Genomic DNA, 21,719 nt, shown 5'->3' on the forward strand with positions numbered 1-21,719 from the left:
TCTTTGTTAGTATATGAGTATGTTAATCTTTGTATTACTCACAAGGGTAAATATTTTATAACTTACTCATAGAAGCACTTTCTTAAATTTATAATCCTTAAATGGATAAAAAAAATTAAGGCACTTTTAACACTAAATTATCTAAAATATTGCTAGGATATCAGCATAATAATATGAGGCATTCAGAATATTGTATAATATCAAGGAGATATTGTACAATATTTTGAGCTAATAGAGATATCTTTGTAATGATTAATTACAATACTTTGCACATTTTAAAATTTGAAGAATTGTTTTTAGATATATTCCCTATAATATAAAATTATAAAATTCTTAAAAATATGAATATTGAAAAAATTAAGTAATCAGAAATGAAATTTGTTTTCATCTCATTGCTATAAATTTTAAAACTAAACATTCTCAAAAAGGAGAAATTTATATTTATCTTGTACAATGAAAAATGATGGGTTAACCAATTGATATGAAAATCATAGCTTTCTTGCAACCTGATTATTTTCAATATAGAATGAATTTATTTTTGAAAGATAATACATTGTATTTCGATGCCTTAATATTTGCTCAATGACTCTTAAAAAAATAATTAAATATTAATTCACTTCTGTTAGAAAGGAAAAAAAAACATTTTTTTTTCAACAAACAAAAGAGTTTTATTATTTTAGAAGGAATTTTGAATTTCATTTGGAAAAAAAAAAGTTGCAAACAAATTTTAAAATTTTTTATAAATTCTAGTCAAGATACATTTAAGTGTAACTACAAAGATAGAATATTTCAAAGCAATTTAATATTTTATACTCATGGTAACAAATTACTAACTATAAATAGCAACCTTAAACACTAGATAAGAAACATGAAGAAATCGGATTATTCATAGTAACTACATCAAATACTTCTAATCAGATTCATCTTGAAACCCGTTTTATTTTCCATGATGAAAAAGATGCAGTCAGAGTACAGCATAAGATAATGTATAAATCTGAAGTTTTATGAAATTTAAAGTTTAATGGTATGTGTTGATATAGTATGTGTCATGTAAATGTGATATCATTCAGATAGATTATATAATTGAATAATATTCAATGTATATTTTCTTTTGGCCTGGTCACATCTCATTATTAATACTTAAGCCATTTTGATATATATATTGAAATGTAATTAGTACAAAAGTCATTTTAACATATATGTTCAAATCCCATTAGTACATAAGCTATTTTGATATGTATGTTTAAATGCCATTTTAAACAGATATATTAAAAAGGATCAATAATTTTATTATCATTTGATTGTTGCTTATAATTTAATGCAATTTTTTTTTAAATATAAAAAATATTAAAAACATCACATAAGTTTTGATTAAAACTGAAGATACTATTTTCAGATTCAGATCACAAGATGATTTTCATACAAGTCTGTAAAACTAAAAAAAAAAAAAAAAAAAAAGTTACTTTTAAGTATTGTTGATATTTTAACATAATTTTTAATAAATACCTATAACTGTGTCAGTTATGATTCAATGGCAATTTGATTTTAGTTTATTTCATTTTACAAACATACTGTCCAAAACTCATTTCTTAGTAAATACTTGCCAACTTTCAAATTCTTGATTATTCATAATTATGTGATGAGTAAATCAATGACACATTCGACATTTACAATAGCAACAACTAGTGGGAATATTAACATTCAGCATTATTAGATGAATTGCAAAATAAACATCAATCTCAAGAATTTGATATTTATTCACATACTGATGAAATATTAATGACTTTTTTTAATTTAGTGTCTTAAGCAAGGAATTAGAAATTTACAGGTCATTTAACCTATGATACATTTTGAAGTCATGTGTCTGTATTCTTCCCTATGCTCATATATCTAATTATTCATAATCTTGCCCCAAATTTGAATTTTAAGGTAAAAATGAAAATTATGAAAAATTCATATTTAAACTGGATTATATGTATGAAAAGATAACAGTATATAACTATAATTTCATAATCCAAATAATATTTTAAAATAATTTTATTTATAAATGCAATTAAAAATTAATTCAATAAATAAAAAAATGCAGAGCTAAGAGAGTAATAAATTTTTTTGAATCAATAACAAGAATTAATATAAATGTTAAAGACTACAAAAACTTGCTTTATTTAAAACCTATAATCCACTATATTTAATTCATTAAGAAAATCAAGCCGCTCATTCATAATATAATACTAATAAATAAAGGGGTTTTAATTTAATTACATTTCTCATTTCTAAAGTTAAATCTTCACAGAAAGAAATCAGTTTGGTTAGTTTTAAGAACATAATGCTGTCTTGATGCTGAGTTTCCCACACTTTTATCAACCATTAGAATGATTACAACCATTAAGTGTTATTTGTGGTCTAAGGCCATATTTAGCAAGAAAATATTTATAGAAGCCAATATTATTACTTTAATAAAAGAACAATATTAAATTTAATATAAAAATTAAGCACTGAAGTTATTGCAATGAAGCATTAAAATTTAAGAATTTCTTACTGATTAGAATTATAATTTTTTTTAAAAAAACCTACTTGTCAGTAAGCAAATTCTTGTCCAATTCCTATCCTATTGGTTTGAAAGATTTCCTGATGAACTAGTCAAAAGTATTTGCTTTTTATATATAAAGATTTTTACAAAGCATATTTTAAGCTGGCTAGTCTAAATTGAGACTGGGTTTAAAAACTTTAATCTAAATAAAGCTAAAACTAAGAAAACAAAATCATTAGCAAATAAACTTATCACTGAAAGCAGGTAATTCAAATAAAATGCAAAACTTAAAAAAAAAAAAAAAAATCTTCAGGCAATTGTCAATAAATACTACTATATTTTATTTACATGCAATTATTGAAAAAATGCAGTTGTTATTTTATAACTGTCTACATTAAAAATAATTTGATGAATTAAAAAAATGTATAATACTTAACATTATCATCTAAGCTTACCTTATATAAAATATAAGAGTATTCATAATATGAACTTCCCAAAATAGCTTGCACTTTCTGTTAAATCCAATGCTCCCATGGGAAAAATACTGAAATTTTTGACATATCTAATTTAAGCTTTAATTGACATATAACTTGTAAAGCATTAAACTCGTAATTTTCATATTCAATTTTTTTTTATTCCATTTCATTCTTAAAAAAAGCTAAATAATTTTAACAAAAGGCAACAGAACAGGCAAATATCTGCATTTTAAGGCATATTCATTCATGAATTTCAAATGTCAATTTTTAATATGTATCTCACAACATTAATAATTAAATTTCCATATGCATTTATAGATTTTTATTCCAACCAAAAGGTTACAATTTCCCAAATACATAAATATTCAGATGTAATTTTTCCACATAAAAGAAAAAAAATTTCAACTGTATAAAAAAGAATGGTAAACAAATGATATGATACAAATAGTGATAAGTTTATGGAAACATTCAGAAAATGCTGTGAGTGAAGATCTCTTATTAGTTATATGAACAGAAATACAATTTTTTCTGTTTTTATGTAAAAAGAAATCAATATTGGAAACTTCTTTGAGTTTGGATATCATCCAATATTTGACGTAATTCTTCATCCTCAAATCTTCCTTCGAGACTTGGAATCAAAGTTTTAGCTTCTTCTGGAGTTTCAGGACATAAATTTGCAAGCTGAGCAAGTTCAAATTTATGAACTTTCTTCTGTGTTAATAAACTTCTGACAGCAGAAATGGTTTCCCTGTTTCTAAAACGGCTGAACCTTTGACAGTAATTTAAAGTCTTCATAAAAACTTCTGGAAGTTCTTGCTCCTCCTCGGCGTTTTCATTTTGCTTTTTTCTGTGTTCAAGTAACATTAAAACTTCAGAAACTAAGAGAGTTTCTGCATTTTCAAATTCTTTCGGGAACTGAAGTTCTCCAGCATCTTCCTCAACCTGATCTAATACATAACTCGGTGCACTTGCAGTCATGGTGATATGAAAAGAAAGCCCAAGAATAGTTTGATATAAAATATGAATTAAAAATTTTTAATATGATCTAACAGTATTTTCTGTACAATACAGAAATGTGGCTGAGTAACATGAGTTGTTGCTCTTTTTCACTTTCAATTGTTACAGTTAAAAGTAGAGTTTGAAGTAATTCGTTTCAAGAATTAAATAATTTAAGAAAACAGCTTCAATTTTTAATTATATTTCTTTATACTCCTTGTAAATAAATATCACAATAATAAATTTATGATTTGCTTCAGTTTTATTGTTGAATCAAATTATTCTCTTGAATTTATCTCATGGCTAGACATCTAGCGTACGATTTACATGAAACCGAAAGGGAGGAAAAGTAAACAAACATTTTTGTTCGGAATTCATCAAACTTATGTTGCCGGAATTGCTTGTTTCAACTCCCATCAATCAATCAGTTTAATAGAATAAAATGAATGCTCCTATGTTTGTTAAAAGTACTAGGTAAAAATACTTATGTTATTGTTTCTGTTTTACCGTAATGTATGAAATTAATATATTTTATTTGTGTTTCAACTTATATTATAAAACATGCGATTTTATTACAATAAGTTATAACACACATATAGGGAAATAAAATCTAGCTACTGATTTTTTTCGATTTTATTTAAATTTATTTTTAATTGCGTTTGTTCATAGTATGCTTTTACAATTTGTTTTTCAGAGTACAGAAAGCTGTAGAATTAATTAATGGGATTGATGGATCAAAATTCCCGTTGTTACTGAATCGAATTTTACAGAAACTTCATTTAAAGGTGATTCTCCCTACTTCAGAAAGGTTTATTATTTTTTTTTTTTTCTGATTATCACAATTAGAAAAATGAAACTTCACTGTGTATTATTTATTGTTTAGAAAATAAAATTTAATCAGTTAGTAAGTTCCTTTTTTCTTCCTTTCTATTTTCATAATTTGTTTAATAATTCTCTTATAATTACTTGAATTAAATAGGCATTCCATTTTGATTTAGCTTATATTTTAATCATGAAAATTATTTCTCAGGAAGAAGTATTCAACAAGGAAGAGAGTGCAAAATTGGAAATTTCATTGTCTGTCAACCAAGAACAACTTAAGTTAATTTTACAAACCTTAATGTTTATTTTTCAACAGGTAAAATATGTATGCTCATTATTAGTATAGATATCTTAATTTTTCTTTGCATTTCATCTGGATTTTGATTAAAGCATTTGTTTAATACGATGATAATATATATTTAATTGTCATTGTATAAAAAAATTATTTCTACTTTTTCAGGCTGCTTATCATTTAGCCAAACCAACAGTTTTGTCACAGCAATTACAATCAATAGAATTAAATGAAGAAAAGGTAAGACTTCTATAGAACTTTAAAATTATTTTTTATTATTATTATTATTATTATTTCTCATTAATAACTTATATGTCAACGTTTTAAAATTAATTTCATGTATAGTGTTAAGGAAAGCTTTATTCTTCTAAAAAACTACCACTGATTTATTATTGGTGTTCTTTACGATGCAAAAATGTGTGTCATTAGGATCTCTCGGTTTTGCTTTAATGTGTATATTTTGTACACAGAAAATAAAAAAAAGTTAGTAAATGATCCTTTAGTGTGAAAAATAAAAAAAGAAGAAAAAAGAAATATTTATTTAGTATCTAAGTTAACAACATCTAAAATGTATAGCAACTGTTTTAAGAACAAATATTAATGTTACTAAATGTATGTTTTCATTAACTCTTAGATTAACTATGTTTGAAGCTCAACTTACAATACTTGATGCATTTTTTCTATATTGGAAAAACCGAAGTTACTTTACTGCAACTTTTATTCTTATTGACACTTTGTATTGAAATAATTGAAAAATACTGTTTATCTATTTAAATGTTTCCTATCTTTATGAATTTATGTTATATTTTTGTGTACTAATATTAACAAATATGATAAAAAATATATTTACATGTTCTGAAATTATAGTCAACATTTTAAATATCTGTCTTATTTGCATTTTTTAGGACAATTCAAGCTATTTTATTCTTTTTGTTTATAATTTACATTTGTACTATAAAATTGCAGCATACTCATTTTTATTTTTTATTTAGGTATAAAATTTGATATCTGTAAAATTGAGTTCTTTAAGCAGATTTTTTTAGGCTCATCTTGTCTGAAGACAAAATTTCAACTTCAGAAATGTTAGCAGGAAGGTTTATATATGTGGATATGGGCCACATTAAATCTGCTATTGTAGGTCAATAATCTTCATACTTGTATGGTTTAGAAAGTGACATACTAGCTCCAATGCCATCATCTTAGGATGATTTTTTTTTTAAGGTGTATTTTGAAATAACTTTTATATACTTCTAAAATGCATATTCATGTAACTGAGCTAATCTGGAAGATATTTATTGTTTTAAAAGACATCCAGTATAACAATATTGATTTGAACCATTCTTTTGATATAATCCATTTTTGAGATCTATTATTTAGGATATAATCTATCTTAAATGATATTCTATTTTCATTTAAAACTAAATATCCTATTCTCCTTGAAAGAAATGGTATTACAAATGTGCTCTATTTAAAAATATTTCATTGATAATGCTGCATACTACTTTTAGTGCAAATCACTTTTCTAAAAATAAGTAAGTTGCTTTCAGTAATCAATACATTGAAAATATTGTGTTTATTAATTAATGGTGCAGAATTGACAAATTGCTGGTGAAAATTTCTTCAATTAATTATAAACAGTGTAAACAGATACTTGTTTCCTTTTTGTAAGTTAGAAGTGCACTCAAGCAAATTCATATGGCCAATTTGGTTTTGGTCCTACATTTGGCGAGTTTTGGCTTTTAATAATTTAATTAATTGATTAATAATTTATAGGTTAACGTTTTAATGGTAGAGACACATTTTGTAATTTGTTGGCATTCAGCTACTTAAAAAAAAAAAAAAAAAAAAAAAAACTTTATTTTTCCCTCAATATTTTTTTTACTGTTTATTTATTTATTATAATATATTAATCTTAGGTTCTTGTTTAGATTTCTGCAATTGTTCAGGCTTGGATTTCTAATGCAAAGACAGTTATTGAGAAATTAAAAAAGAAAACCATTGCACCTAAACAGGTATTTATCTGCTTTTGTTTTATTAGTTTTGTACTTGAGTGATTGAAGTATATTGCTGATTACTTATTTCTGTAAGATTTTGCCTTAATTAGTATAGAATATTTAATAAGTTTGGTAGTAAGTGTTATGTAAAACACTGCTATTTTCATGTATGAAGTTTTATTAATCTCTTGTGACATAGGAATTCTGAAATACCTCATTAATTTTAACTCGATTTTATATTATTTAATCTATAAAATATAATGAAATAATAAGTGTATTTTATGGTATTTATAATTGTGAGTAAATATGGGAAATTTTTCACTTTTATTTAATCTGATTCATAATATATTTTGAAGCATAGAGTATTCCATAATTATCAGTAGGATTTTGAAAGATTAAAACTATCATTAATACAAAAAATAAAAAATTTATATCATTGTAGAAAATCCTTATATTGAAATTGGATACAAGCATTATGGTTATTTATTTTGTGCATACATAGTGAGATTGCATGTTTCAGTGTGAACTAAAATTCTTGCTTATATAATTTGGTTTTCTAACTATGTAACTATTGTAAACTATGTTTTCTCAAACATAGTTTACTTCCTTTTAAGTAATTAGTTTACTTCCTTTCTTTTTCTAAACTTTCTTTTCTTTTCTTTAAAACTTTCTTTTTCTTTCTTTCTTCTTCTTTAAATGCTTTAAATTAGCACCATTGCTGCTATTCACAAAATTTGTTTAATAAGCATTTTATTAGTTTGGGTTTGAAAATGTACAGATTTGCACTATTGTAAAATTACATGAAATTAATATAACTTCCTGGAAGCTTATTTCAACATTATTTGGAGTGATTGAATACTGATCTTTATACTATCATTACATAAATTAAAATATTACTTCTTATAATTAATTATTATTGATAAAATAATTTGTTGCATTTGTTAATTTTTAGCTTAATGATGTGAATTGGGAATTGCGTCTACAAACGTCCCAATCTTCCATGTCTAAACTAAAAAATCCTGTTGGGTTAGTTGAATTAAATCTGGAATCTGGTGAAAAAAATGAGAATTTACAAATGGAATTCTCTCATAATGAACTTTATTCTTTTTATAACCAAGTAAGTTTTTTTAGATTAAGTTTCATTCAGCTTAATTTTTGTCTAATTAGTGATGTTTTTTTATTTATTTAAAATGTTAAGAAAGCTAAAAAAAATTGACTTTACTGCTAAAACTTTTATTTTACATTGTCACCATTTTTTAAAGATTTGATTAGTAATTCAAATAATATAATTTTATTTTTCTAACCTAAGTCATATATCTGCAACAAGATATATTGTGATAGAATATTTTAGGACACATTAAACTGCTTTGTAAAATAATATTTTCTATTATAATGTTTTACTTTATTTATAAATTATATGTACTATTTAACAGGAACTAAATCAGTGTCATACTTAATTTCATATAAACAATGTGTTTGTTTAGAATTACATTATAACAATCTTAGTTAAATGCAGAGTCATCCTTAAAAAGAATGGAGTTTAATTAGAATTTTTCAAAAAATCAATCTTTTTTTTTTTTTTTTTTTTAATATTTCGAGAATATTAAAATGTGGAATGAAGGGGAAAAGTGACATGGTTGTATTTCATAGAATAGTGAAGACATCTTTTTTTTTTTTCTTCCCCCTATTAGGAAAAAAAGAAGATATTCAAATTTTGTTGTCAAATACTTAAGCATTTTTATTTATTTATTTAAAGTATTACATTTTTCAGTCATAATTTTTACATATCCACAAATAAACTGATAGACAGATAGTCAATCTTTCGTGTATTTGTTTCAAAATATGAGACAGGTAAAAAAATATGATGATAAAATCATAAGCTAAATTTAATCGTACTAACTATTCATTTTTGATATATTTTGTCTACATGTAAATGGGAGGACAAACTGGTTTCTTGTAAACGGATTTCATTCAAAATTTGGTTGACCATCACAGTTTATGTGTTATAACCATAAACCAAATTCCATTCATTATATTTGGGTTATCAAGTTAAATTGATTTAATTTTTAAAAAAAGCTGTGGAAAATGCAAAATGGAGTTTTTCAAACTTTGTTGGTTGAATTGATTGATAATTGCAATATATTTCTTTTATATATTTTATATGCTACAAAATTATAAATTCTAGCTCTTAAGTTCTTTAACCCAATTTCGCACCCTCTGTAAATGCATGTACAGCATTTGTTCAACTTAATTCAGCCTAGCTACTGATTCTTAATTCAATATTGCTGGACTGAGCTGAGAATTAATAACACTCGGATGTGGGACATCTTAAGCACGATCCCATTTCAGATCTACTGATCCAGTTGGTCAAAGTCTAGTCCTGATTAATTGTTATTGCTTTTGTACTTTTCTTTATATTCTCTTCTATAGATTAGTGCTTCTTAAACCATAGATAAAAAAGCTTCTTAACAAAATTGAGGTATTAAAAATATTAAGGCTGTTGAAACTTTCACAAGTAATTTTTTTTTTTTTAAAGTTTTCAATAAAATAAGTAATTTTTAAATGCAAATGAGATTGTGAAAAATTTTTACTTTTGAAAATTAACATGGTTGGCAACATAAATGGGAAAAAAATGTTGCAAGTGAAAAAGATGCCAGAAATTGTTAATCATATCAATCCTTTTATTTGAAGTAAATTTTAATTATCTCAGAAAGCATATCACACTTTTTTGATTAAAAAAAAATAAAGCCTTAGAAGAAACTTTTAGATAGATTTATTCCAGATTTTGTGTGAATTTATATTAAAATTTAAATTTTTACATATTAAAAAATATATAAAATCCAAACAGATTTATTCACCAACACTTAAAAAAAGTTATGACATGCATGCTACATTCTTTTTTATTAAGAAAAGAAATTCTTAAAATTTATGCACATTTTTTTATTATTATTTTTTTGTTTAAGATAGAATATTGTACCCAAAATTTCATTCATTTTCTAGTGTGTTAAGGTTTTGAAAATTAATATGTTTCCATGTTCTTAGTTATAGTTCTTATTGAAACATTCAATTAATTTTAGATTGGATACAAATGACAGATAATAAATTTGAAGAAAGAAAAAAAAACTTGATTTCAAATTTTCATAATATTTATAAATTAAAGATTTAAAAAATCGATATTATTTAAAGTAAAATTATTTTTAATACATTAATAAGAATGTGTTTAAAAAATTGTTTGATTTATTTACTTGGTGAAATAAGTGCCTATTCATATTCAGGAATAATCAAAAATATCATTACCTGTATAAAGATTATGTCATAGCTTAAGTTTTTAAAATTACACTTACTAAATATACATTGTATTTCACTGTTATATTGCTAAATAGCCATAAAATTATTTAATAATTTAACTTTTTAAATTTATTTGTGTAGATGAAGAGAAAAAATATCTCATTAAAATATAACATTAAATAGATAATTATTTTAATAATATTTGATTAAAAATTTCCCAAAAATATATTTAATAAAATATGAAAATAAATGTTCGATATACTTATGAATATGAATAATTTTTATGTTGGTATTTTTTTTCAGCTTGAAGTTATACAATCACAATTAGATGCTTTGAGATAAAAACATTCCTCCATTCCATGAATTAAAATACATGTTTGTTGAAATGGTTTGTACATTTAAAAAAGTGCTAATTGTGTTGAGGAATTATTTCATAATTTCAATACAGTTTGCAGTTTACTATTATATATTTGATGTTCTAGATTCTGATGTCTAAGAAAAAAATATGAATGATAAAAGAAATTATTTTGTATTATCAAAAATTTATATTCATGGATTTTTTTAAATAAAATAATTAATACTCTAATATATATATTTGGTCCTGTTATAAATTGTTTAATTTAAGATAAATTTTAATTTTTCATTTATATACTAACTAAAGTATCCAACTGTTTACCAGCACTATTGGTTGTATTAAATTTTAATTAAATTTCTTATATATATATATTACTTGACATTAATGATTCCATCAAAAAAATTTGAGCATGAAATTGTGATGGACATCAAAACTTTGTTATTTTAATAATCTTATATTTGTTCTCTTCATTGTGTATATAAACCACTTGATTAAAATTATATCCCTCAAAATCGTAGTGTAATTCAGCAACGGATTGTAAAATCCTCCGCGCTTTTGCGCATGCGTTAGGATGGGTTTAATTTTTCAAAATAGGGGTGAAAGGAAAGATTAAAGGAGGAGATGTTTACTTTTACTAGTATATAATAGGGAAAATCCAAGGTCAAAGTAAAATACCAGAAATGCACTCATCATTCCACATCTCGCTCCTTAATGAAATGGAGTCGTCGAAATGTGGTCATCTCGGAATCCGTTGACGAACTATACCATTAGATGAACAGGACAATAACATTTTTTTAATTTTTGCTATAGTATAATTTTGCTTTCTCATGTAAATTATGAAGATATTAAATAAAATCTTTCCATAATGGAAGAAAAATATACCATTAAATATTTATTGAAATTATAAAAACAGTTTGAATTTCATTGCAGAAATAAAATTTGTTGTTAAGAATAGAGCAGGAAAAGATGGCAAATTCGGGGGGAGGGGGGTATTGTGTACTTTTTTTAGTTTTAAAATGTTGTAAAAATCATTTTGTGCTATAATATTTTTATTATCACAAAAAAAAAAAAATATTTTTAAATTTTTAATCACATAAAAAGAGTTGTTTCAAGGTATCCATTTCCACCCTTCTAATATTATATATATATGCACTTAATGCAACCAATTGATTTATTGGGATTAATCGCTGTTAAAAATTTGGAATCATGTCCATATTATTTCCCCAGTAAAATATTTTTAAATTTTAAAAATTGGCTGGTATATATCTCAATGTACTATTGTAGAACACATCATTGTGATGCATTTTCTACCAATTTGCTCTTTAATGTCATATAAGTGAATATATAAGAAACTTTATTTAAAAAGGATGCACTTTAAAAAATTACCATAGCTGAATTCTGTGGCTAAACCTTAATTATAAATGCAATAACATTTCCAAAATTTTATTAAAAGCAGTTTTTATGCTGAAATCTACTTGATATGAAAAAATAAGGAAGGAAGGAATGGAGGTTTGTTTTCCGGCGTATGCTCCTGAACGGATTCTTAGCTTGTGCCGGGTTAACAAAATCAAAACACGAATATCACAAAAATTTTTAAAATATGCCAGAAGCCACAAAGAAAGCCAATTTGAATTGAAAGCATCAAGCCATTTGTATTTTTCATAGTATTTAGAATTTTCCCATTCTAAGTTTTGTTTATGTCATACAATTTTAGCGTATACCAAACTGGTGTCTTCGGGCGAGATCCAGTCACAGATATTAGAAGTTAAAGCTTGCTTAGCTAAATCATCAGCCCGTTCATTTTCTGCAATTCCCACGCAGGCAGGAGTGTATATCTGCTCTAATGAGGAACATATCTTTAAGGCATCAAATATAACGCGGGCCACAAAAATAGCACTTGTGGGAGAATGGAAGGTTAGGCATCTCAGGGCTGTCAAATTAGATAAACTGTCAGTCAATAAAATATAATCTTTATGTTCTTTGACAAAGTTCATTACAGCCAGAGCAATGGCAAAGCCCTTCCCTGAAAACACAGATTAATGCTGTGAACCGTTCCCTTAATGACAACATTCGAGGAGCAGTTGATAGCCGCCACCGCAGTAGAATTCTCATTCTTGGATGCATCTGTGGCCAGGATAATTTGATTTGGGAGTAGCTGTGATTTGAACTCGGCGAACAAACGTTTAATGGTAGTCGGTTTGCTGGAAGCTGAAGTCATGGGTCTTGAAAGCGAAATGCTTCCAATCATCCCAACTAATCGGGATTATTTGGTTCAGGGACAGGTTTTTTTGACGGCAATATTCTTCTAATGTGCCTCCGCAGGGAAGTCTTTGGAAAATGTGGTTAGAGATTACAGATTTCACCTCGGAAATTGATCTCGATACTTCTGTGTATTCGCGGGCTGAGAACTGATTAACAAAGAATATCACGTTTTTCTTTTCAAACCTAAGTTTCATATTTATTTCATTTGATATTTTATATAAAATTGGGATAGGTGTCCACCGTGGGAGACCAAGAGCAAAACGAAGGATGTTGTTCTGTATCGTTTGCAAAGCTGCAAAGCCAGCTTTATTAGTCATACCAACCGTATGCGCTCCAAATTCAATGGATTGTGTGATGCACGCATTACAATTTTTTTATCAAATTAGATGCGTTCGCACCCCATCTGGGTGCTACCAAACTTTTGATCACATTTAACTTTTTAAAGACTTTAGTTTTGATCTGGTCAATATGTGAACGGTAAGACAAGGTTGAAGCAAACTGTATGCCATAAAAATTGTGAAGAGCAACGGGGAAAGGACACTTCCTTACGGTACGCCCCTTTCGTGCTTAAAAAATGAGGAAGACACTCCTCTCCATGATATAAATGCTTTCCTTTCTTGTAAGAAATGTGAAATCCACAGGCAGTATCCCCGATTGTAATATTTTAAGCATTAAACCGTCATGCCATACGCATCCTTTATATCAAAAGAAATACCATACACAAGCTTCTTTTGAGCTCTGGCTGTTAAAATTTTATTGAGTAGGGCTGCAAGATAGGCTGTCACAGCCTTTGAACGGGAGGAAACCAGCATGAAAAGGAGAGAAAAATCTTTATTCCAAATAATAGCGCAAAAGCCTGTCCAGAATAATCCGTTCGAAAATCTTTCCCAATACTGATGTTAACGCGATGGGTCTGTAGGATCTGATCTCTGCTGCATTTTTCTTAGGTTTTAAAATAGGAATAATCTTCGCTATTCTCCAGCTTTCTGGTACAATCGTGTTTGCCCATAAGTTATTGAATAAGTCTAGAATTTTATATTTATTTTCATCGGAAAGACAAGACAACATTTTCTTATTTATCTTGTCAATGCCAGGGGATTTGTTTTTCGTTCTTTTTAATTCGTTTTGAAATTCCCTATAAGAAAACGGGCGGTTCAAACTCATTTCATCATAATTTTTAGGATCACCTGCTGAAAACTCTAAAGGAATACGTACATTTGGTGCTCTCTTAAGTTAGCTGCTATTGCATTTGCTTGAGCAATCGGCGCTATCAGAGTAGTACCCGAAGAGAGAACAAGATTGGATTCACAGGGAGACTCATCTTTGTTTAGTAGGGCTTTAACGATACTGAAAGCCTGATGGGCAGAAGCTACCTCCTGACAAGTTCTCTCCCAAAAGCTGCGTTTTTTACTCTTGACGTACTTTCTGAGAACTGCCGCCATTTCTTTATATGCAGTCCAGTTTAAAATGGAGGGATATGATTTCGCCTTTCTTAATAATTTCCTTTTAAGAGCCTTAAGGTGATTACATTTAGCATCTCACCAAGGACAGTGAGAGTGCGCTGATTTAGAGAACGAGTAAGATGATGAGTTTGCGCTTACCTGGAAGATATTAGTAAGTCTATCGAGGAAAGAGACAACCCCTTGACCTTGAAGAAGAGCATTGACCTTCTTTGAGAATTGGCCCCAATTAATGTATTTTCGAGTTTAAAGGGACTTTGCATCTAAATTGCAAAGGGAAATAACAATGGGGCAGTGATCGCTATCATACATATCATGGGAGATCTCTATAGTAATCTTATTGATTATATCTGCGGAGCAGATGGACAAATCTAATAACGAAAGGGCTTGAGTCCCCTGGTATCTGGTATATTGTTTCATATTAAGCAAGCACATATGTTTGGTGCTAATCCAATCCAGGACCAGGTTTGCATCGGAAGAAGAATGATTGCTCCCAAGTGCTGGATGGTGTATATTAAAATCCCCCAATAATACGAAAGGAGAAGAGATTTCTGAGTATAATGATTCCAACCAGTTGTCATTAAATTTACCTCCAGGAGAGTAAAGATTGATAACCGTGAGTGGGAATTCAGAATTTGGACCAATCCATATTTTAACCGCTAAGACCTCCACTGTTGACGGAGGAAGTGTGTGTGAAATTACCTGAGCTGGAATATTCTGTTCTACTGCAATTAACAGTCCACCTCTAGTAGAATTTTGTCTTTCAGCTCGAAAGATTTTTTTTTTTTTTTTTTTTTTTGAGATAAAAAGATGCAGAAGCATTGAGCCATGTTTCCTGCAAAATTAAACATTGGGCCGACGAAAAAGGGGGAGCCTGAAGCCAAAGGATCTTATTTTTGATCCCCCTAACGTTCCACTGAATAAACCTCATGGGAAAAAAAAATCTTTTAATTTTTTTAATTAACCGATACCCGAGTAATCCTCCGTAACACTGAAAGGATTTATTTCAGCAAGGGACCGTTGATCGTGCTCAACGCCTGGGCTCAGTACGTGACTATATTCAAGATTGGATTCCAGAAGAGCAATTTTAGATTGTAGCGAGTCAATCGTTGCCCTTTGAGTCTCGATTTCTTTCCGGAGAGTAATATTTTCTTCAAATTGTTTCTCTAAATTTCTTTGAGTTTCCCCAATACGTGCAATGCACTGTCTGTTGACTTCTTAAAGTTTTAAGAGTTCATTCCCTTGGGGTAGTAGAGCAGAAATTAGTTTTGTTAAGTTCTGGAAAGCCGAGTAGAGGTCCGTTATTTGTTTCTTGGGGATTTCGGTACACTGAACCGGCGGATCGCCCTTTACCTTTTGCGCAAAAGATTGCGATTTTGCTATCCTCCTTGCTTCCAGAAATGATGTCTTTTTCTCTGATCAGATTTATAATCTCTTTTTCAAGACAGTAAAAACTGCATTTTTTGTCGAGTGCATCGTGAGCCTCTTCGCATCTAAAACATTTAGTGGGTAACTTACAATCATCGGCATGTGAGCCCCCACAATTTTTACATCTTTTATCGTGTTGACACCGGAGCTGTGTATGACCGAATCTTAAGCATTTATAACATACCTTAGGATTTTCTATAAATTTGGTCACTTTGAAGATGAGATTGCCGATCTTCATTTCAGAGCGATTTGTTTTCCCAATTTCTTCAATAAGAACAATTGGGATAGGATCTGCCGTCCCCTTCTTTTTAAATCTAACAATTTTTGTTGCGATAATATCCTGTGAAGATAGTTCTTCGTTAATTTCCACTATGCTAATATCCGTGTCAACATCACGGATGATGTATTTTGTTACAATGTTCGTGCCAATGATACGAATCCTTGCTTTCGGAACACTATTGACAAAATTAGTTACTTTCTCCTCTTAAGTGCCGAGTAACTTAACTAGAACCAATTTTTTGTATTTTTTTAGGGAAAAGGTGTCTTCTTTATGGGTAAGTGGTCCGAACGTGGCATTGATTGTTGTGGGTTTAATCCATGGCGCCGGACCATTATTACTACCAATGCACAATTTTATTTTGGGGCAACCCCTTTGAATTGCAATGTTGGCTTTATCATACTCCGAAAATTCATTTGTTAAAATATAATTAATCTTCCTATCCTTATATTTCCCCTCAAACTCTAAGTCTTCTGGTTTCCTCTTCGTCATCACTGACGGAGAATCTAATTGGATGCAGCCAGAATCGAAAATTGCAGTAACCGAAACAATTAAAAAGAAAAACCAGCAAAATCCTACCTTGATTTTTCAGAAAACCAGTGCCAGCCTCCTTGACACCGGAAAAATAAAAAGAAAAACGCTTTGAAGTCAACGCAAAATATGGAAACAAAATCTGAAAAACAAACTAGGGAACCACCCCCAACAAAATCGCCATTACACTTTCATTAGAGAAAACAAAAGGCAAAAAAAAAAAAAAAATGGCAAAAACAACAACAAGAAAAAGCACAGCCTTCACTTCAAGCCGCCTTCCTTCCTCGCACCAAGAAATAATTCAGAATGGAGAGCCAAAAAAACACAACCTTCTTCCTTTACTTCTGAAAAAATAAGGCAAATCTTCAGATCTCGATCATCAACAATGGGGGGGGGGGGGGAGGGCAGAATGATATATTGGTAGTAGCAATGAAAATCTTTTGAGTTTCTATTGCAATTAAATACATTATTATAAAATATGGCTGAAAGTAGGGGGAAAATCATGGGAAAAAAAATTGGAATAATTGATGGGAGAATTTTTTTTTTTTAAATTTAAGATGATGCAAAAACCATTTTTATGCTGTAATATTTTTAAAAGTTATCATGGTGCCTAAATTTCACTTATTTTTAATTAAATTTTATTTGAAAATTCGAAGAAAAAATTAATTGCAAGTTATGCATTTTTCCTAAAATAGATATTACTAAGTTTGGTAGTCTAGATCAAATGGTTTGGTTTTTGCCAATACATACTACACATATTCATTTTTGTTATTAGTGGAGAGAATATAGTAGAATAAGCAATCATGCTATTTTATTTATAATCTAACTTAATTTATAAGAAATTTTTCATTGTTAATTATTATTTGAATATTTCATTACATGTATGAAAGCTGGAAGTATACTTTTACATCAATTAATAAGGCCTCTAAATATATTTTTGTTTTGGAATAAATGAATATATTGTAACTTTAAAAAATTTAACCTGATCTATGATTACAGTTCTTGTGTAAATTTGTTGAATTGAATATAATTGTTTTATTTTATAAATAAAAGAAGCAATCACTTATGAAACATTTAAAAATTGTATTTTAAAATTCATTTCCTAATATATACATTTATTAAACATCTGTACATATAGATTTTCACTTCAAATAGTCTTTGGAAACAATGTAACATGAGCTTTATACACAAAAGTTTGACCAATACATTCAATGCAGTTCATTTGGAATTAAAATTTTCAAATTATATTTTGAGCTACATATAAACACAATACAGTATCACAAAAACATTTACTTTGCTAACAGCATATGTCTTACCACAGCTTTTCTTGTTTTCCAAACTCACCAACAGTTTATTTTAAAGTGATTTCATGCAGGAGTAAACATGTAGAGCACTCTCAAAAACTGCACTCTTTTCTGATTTCAATCGATTCCCTTTATATATATATGTATAATATAAATCTAATAAATCACTGCATGTTTTATAATAAAAATGTATTCTTTATGATAAAGCTGGAAAATTCAAGGACAGCTGTGATTTAACAAATACACACTTAAAATTTTATCACATTTTTTTTTTAACAGTTGGGCTTTAATTTTCTTTGCTTTGCACATGAAATAAATCACATTAAAATTTTATGTAATGTAAATAGAAAGCAGCTGTTTCAATAATGGAAAAATTGGGCCATTGTCAAACATTGATTTATATCTCACTAATTAATATACTATGTGCATTGTAATTTAGCTATAAAATTGATTGTGAAAACTGTCAAAGTAGTACTTAAATTTTAAAGTTTCAAATTTATCAGCAAGTGCTGCAACAATTTTTATTTGTGAATTGTTTAGTATATATTGTTTGATGTGTCAACATATAAACTAATAATAAGAATGAAACAGTATATATATTATAACTTACATCCAAAATATTGTGAAATTATCTATATAATACAAAAATTAGATAATATTTAAAATAGTATAAAATTTTTATTTGAAAAAGACAAATAATGATAAATTTAATGTGCAGGATTTTATTTCTAGAACAAATTATTATTTAAGTTAATTTTAATTAATTAAAGGATTTTGTTTTGAAAAAATTATATTTAGAATACTTTTTACAATTTTAAAAGCAAAGCTTTCAGATCTCTCAGTTAACACTAATCACAAATATCAATGTTACTCTTTTCAATTTAAGAATAAACTGTATCAACATGAAAGCCCTCCATTATCACTTAAATCTTTACTCTATCATGCAGCGTAGAAATTGGTATTTTACACATTCTTCTCAAACTGCACTAATTAACATGGTTTGGTACCTGCAAAATTTTTGATGTAACTTCCTAAAAAGTACTCAAATATGCAAAAAAAAAAAAAAAAAATCTTTCGTATAGCATTTTTGAAATTAGGTCTTCATTCTATGGCTGGTATTTATAACACATGGGTATTTTAAATTGGGTACAGATTATTTACAATTATAATAGCATTAATTTATGAGTTTTCTGAAAATAAACAGAGAAGGAGCTGAATGATCCTTGCACCAGCAAGTGGCACTAAACATCTGTTACAGTCATAAAATGAGATTCATCATAAATGAGCCAATATTTTTGGGGCATTCTCACAGATTTTATTCTATTTTGTTTAATAATTTATATGTCGTGTGCAATTGGTTTGCATTAAATTGTGATATAATAAAAGTTACAATTCCCCTGGTGAAACAAAAAAAATGTTGTGTTTTGCTATTTAAGAAAAAAAAACTTGACATTTGGGTCCTGCATATCTCTCTCTTTATGTCATCAATTTCTCTCATTGCATTCTACAATAAAAGTCCTTTTTGTTTAAAAAAAAAAAATCATATGGTAACAGGCAATAATCAGTGGATTTTATATAAATATGTTTAGAGCAAAAGAACACGGGAAAAAAAGCAAACCTGTACTTTGCCAGTGCAAAACCTCTCACAAAGGCTGGTTCCACTCTAAAATCGTTGTGTGTCTGGTGTAAACACATCAGAAAATTTCATTTCTAAATAAAGTATAGCAAACAAACTAATATAGTAAAACGATCACATCAAAAAAGTATTGTGAATAACTCCTTGAACATGATTCAGCCATTTGAAAAAAAACATCTGGTCTTGGCAAATAGAAAAAAAGTATAATCTATGATAATGTCAAACTATATATAGCAAAATAAATATAAAGAAAACTGCAAGAGTTGGAATGGGAAATTCTTCCAATCAATTTATTAATTAAGAATATAAACTTTATTTGTTTGAAGATTATTATTTGATTGGGCACAGATTTCATCTATTATTCAATATTAACATAAGGCGATTGAAATGCCTTTGTTTATTTGAAACTACAAAAAAAAAAAAAAAAAAGCCAAATTTTTGGGCTGAAAAGATGGGATTTCCTTCAAACAAATATTAAACTATATTTCTTTCAAAACCGCAAAGAAATACAAGTTTGTTTGTTTTTTTCCCTAAAGAAAATTATTACACTTGTTATAACAATATTTGTTATGTGATGGAGCACTCAAATAGTGAACCTGATCAACAAATGGAGACTATTTATAGATTCATCAAAAACTGATAAAGGTACTTTTGTGTAATAGTGACAAATTTCTTTCTGCACAGATAACTTATATAACTATCATGAAAGAACACTTTTTTTAAAGCATTGGATAAATATAATATTGGGTTTCACTGCCGAGAGAAAAAATTCTACCATAGAAACGAAAACTAAACTAAAAGTGGGAATTTTCAAATATGATCTTTAATTAAAAATGGAAGATTTTAAATTCTAAAAAGTGAAATCAAAAGTCAATGGAAAGACCTCAAGAAATGTTTTTCAAATTTTTTGAGGACAGTAATACAAGAATTATGGGTTGTAATATGTCTCTCAAAATGAAGTTTTTTTATTCTCATTTCTATTTTATTTTTGAAAATCAAGGTTCTGTCAAATCATAGAAAACTTGCAAAGTATTTTTAACAAAATGGTTCTATCATGTGAAATGGTGCACAGAAATGCTATCTAATTATTTTTGGCAAGAAAGCTATCCCAGATATCTCAAAACACCAAAGAAAATCAACATTTCAAGCTTTTGGGAAAGTTGAATAAAATTATGTTATATATATATATATATATATATATATATATATATATATATATATATATATATATATATATATATATATATATATATATAATTTTTGTATAATCTAAATGGCACAAAAAGTGTGTTTTTGTGTCTAGGTTTTTTACATATTTAAATACAATATACAAATTCTGTTAGAGTTGCTCCTCCCATGTACTAAAATGCTTTTAACCCCAGTTTTATGGTTATTGATTTGTACAAATACAAATTAACAACCTGCTTAAGAAATATATGCAGTTCAATAATATGGTAATAATGATTATGATTTTACCGATTCCCATTAATAACAATACACAATAAAAAATATTCCAAATACGAAAAGATGTCAAATGATTTACAAGATTACAAATAATACAACTTGAAAAGCATTAGTTTCATTGAAATTTGAATAAATTTATTTTATAGTTCGTGTAAATTTATATAAAACTAAAAGGCAATCCTGAAACTAATTTAGTCATTTGAATTTTTGTTGCGTTACAAATTATTTAAAAAAAAAAAAGGTAATTACTTAAATTTCTGGTAATTTATTTATTTCTAAAAAAAAAAAAAAAAGAGAGAGAGAGAGAATGTAAATTCACAAGTTTGCATGCAGTTAACTAGATTTATTTAGTTAAATAATTATTTTTTGTGACAATTTATATGAAATATTATGTATTATCATGTAAACATATAATAAACCTAATAATAAATGAAGCAAAATTATTTTCTTTAACATTTCAAATGATTTTACATTCTTTTCTTGATTATATGAAAACAATGCAAGAGGATTAAATAAGTTATTCTTATATTGTAAAGAGCAAATGTGTAACTTGGGTTAGAATTAAATCAATCAATTACAAAAATTATTTATATATAATTTGTGA

General features: G+C 27.4%; 2 protein-coding genes across 2 annotated transcripts; one reads left to right on the forward strand and one right to left on the reverse strand.

The window, feature by feature from the left end:
• Positions 1 to 3,345: 3,345 nt before the first annotated feature.
• LOC129956093 (DNA-directed RNA polymerase II subunit RPB4-like) lies at positions 3,346 to 4,139 on the reverse strand. The gene has a single exon (XM_056068273.1). It carries the CDS (start codon positions 3,982 to 3,984, stop codon positions 3,556 to 3,558), a length of 429 nt encoding a protein of 142 aa, XP_055924248.1. The 5' UTR covers positions 3,985 to 4,139; the 3' UTR covers positions 3,346 to 3,555.
• Positions 4,140 to 4,317: 178 nt separating this feature from the next.
• LOC129956077 (COMM domain-containing protein 10-like) lies at positions 4,318 to 17,799 on the forward strand. Its single transcript, XM_056068272.1, has 7 exons — positions 4,318 to 4,476; positions 4,697 to 4,787; positions 5,033 to 5,140; positions 5,285 to 5,356; positions 7,045 to 7,128; positions 8,063 to 8,227; positions 10,702 to 17,799. The coding sequence occupies exons 1-7, from the start codon at positions 4,445 to 4,447 to the stop codon at positions 10,738 to 10,740; spliced, it is 591 nt and encodes a 196-aa protein (XP_055924247.1). The 5' UTR covers positions 4,318 to 4,444; the 3' UTR covers positions 10,741 to 17,799.
• Positions 17,800 to 21,719: the final 3,920 nt, after the last annotated feature.

This window comes from Argiope bruennichi, chromosome 2 (genome assembly GCF_947563725.1).
Source record: "Argiope bruennichi chromosome 2, qqArgBrue1.1, whole genome shotgun sequence".
NCBI lineage: Eukaryota > Metazoa > Arthropoda > Arachnida > Araneae > Araneidae > Argiope > Argiope bruennichi.

What these genes read in the sequence shown, in the direction of transcription:
- LOC129956093 (XM_056068273.1), bottom strand. Translation starts at nt 3,984, where the DNA reads ATGACTGCAAGTGCACCGAGTTATGTATTAGATCAGGTTGAGGAAGAT.
- LOC129956077 (XM_056068272.1), top strand. Translation starts at nt 4,445, where the DNA reads ATGAATGCTCCTATGTTTGTTAAAAGTACTAG. An exon ending in ATGTTTGTTAAAAGTACTAG is followed by an intron (nt 4,477 to 4,696) that starts GTAAAAATACTT and finishes TTTGTTTTTCAG; the next exon opens with AGTACAGAAAGCTGTAGAAT. An exon ending in TTTATTCTTTTTATAACCAA is followed by an intron (nt 8,228 to 10,701) that starts GTAAGTTTTTTT and finishes ATTTTTTTTCAG; the next exon opens with CTTGAAGTTATACAATCACA.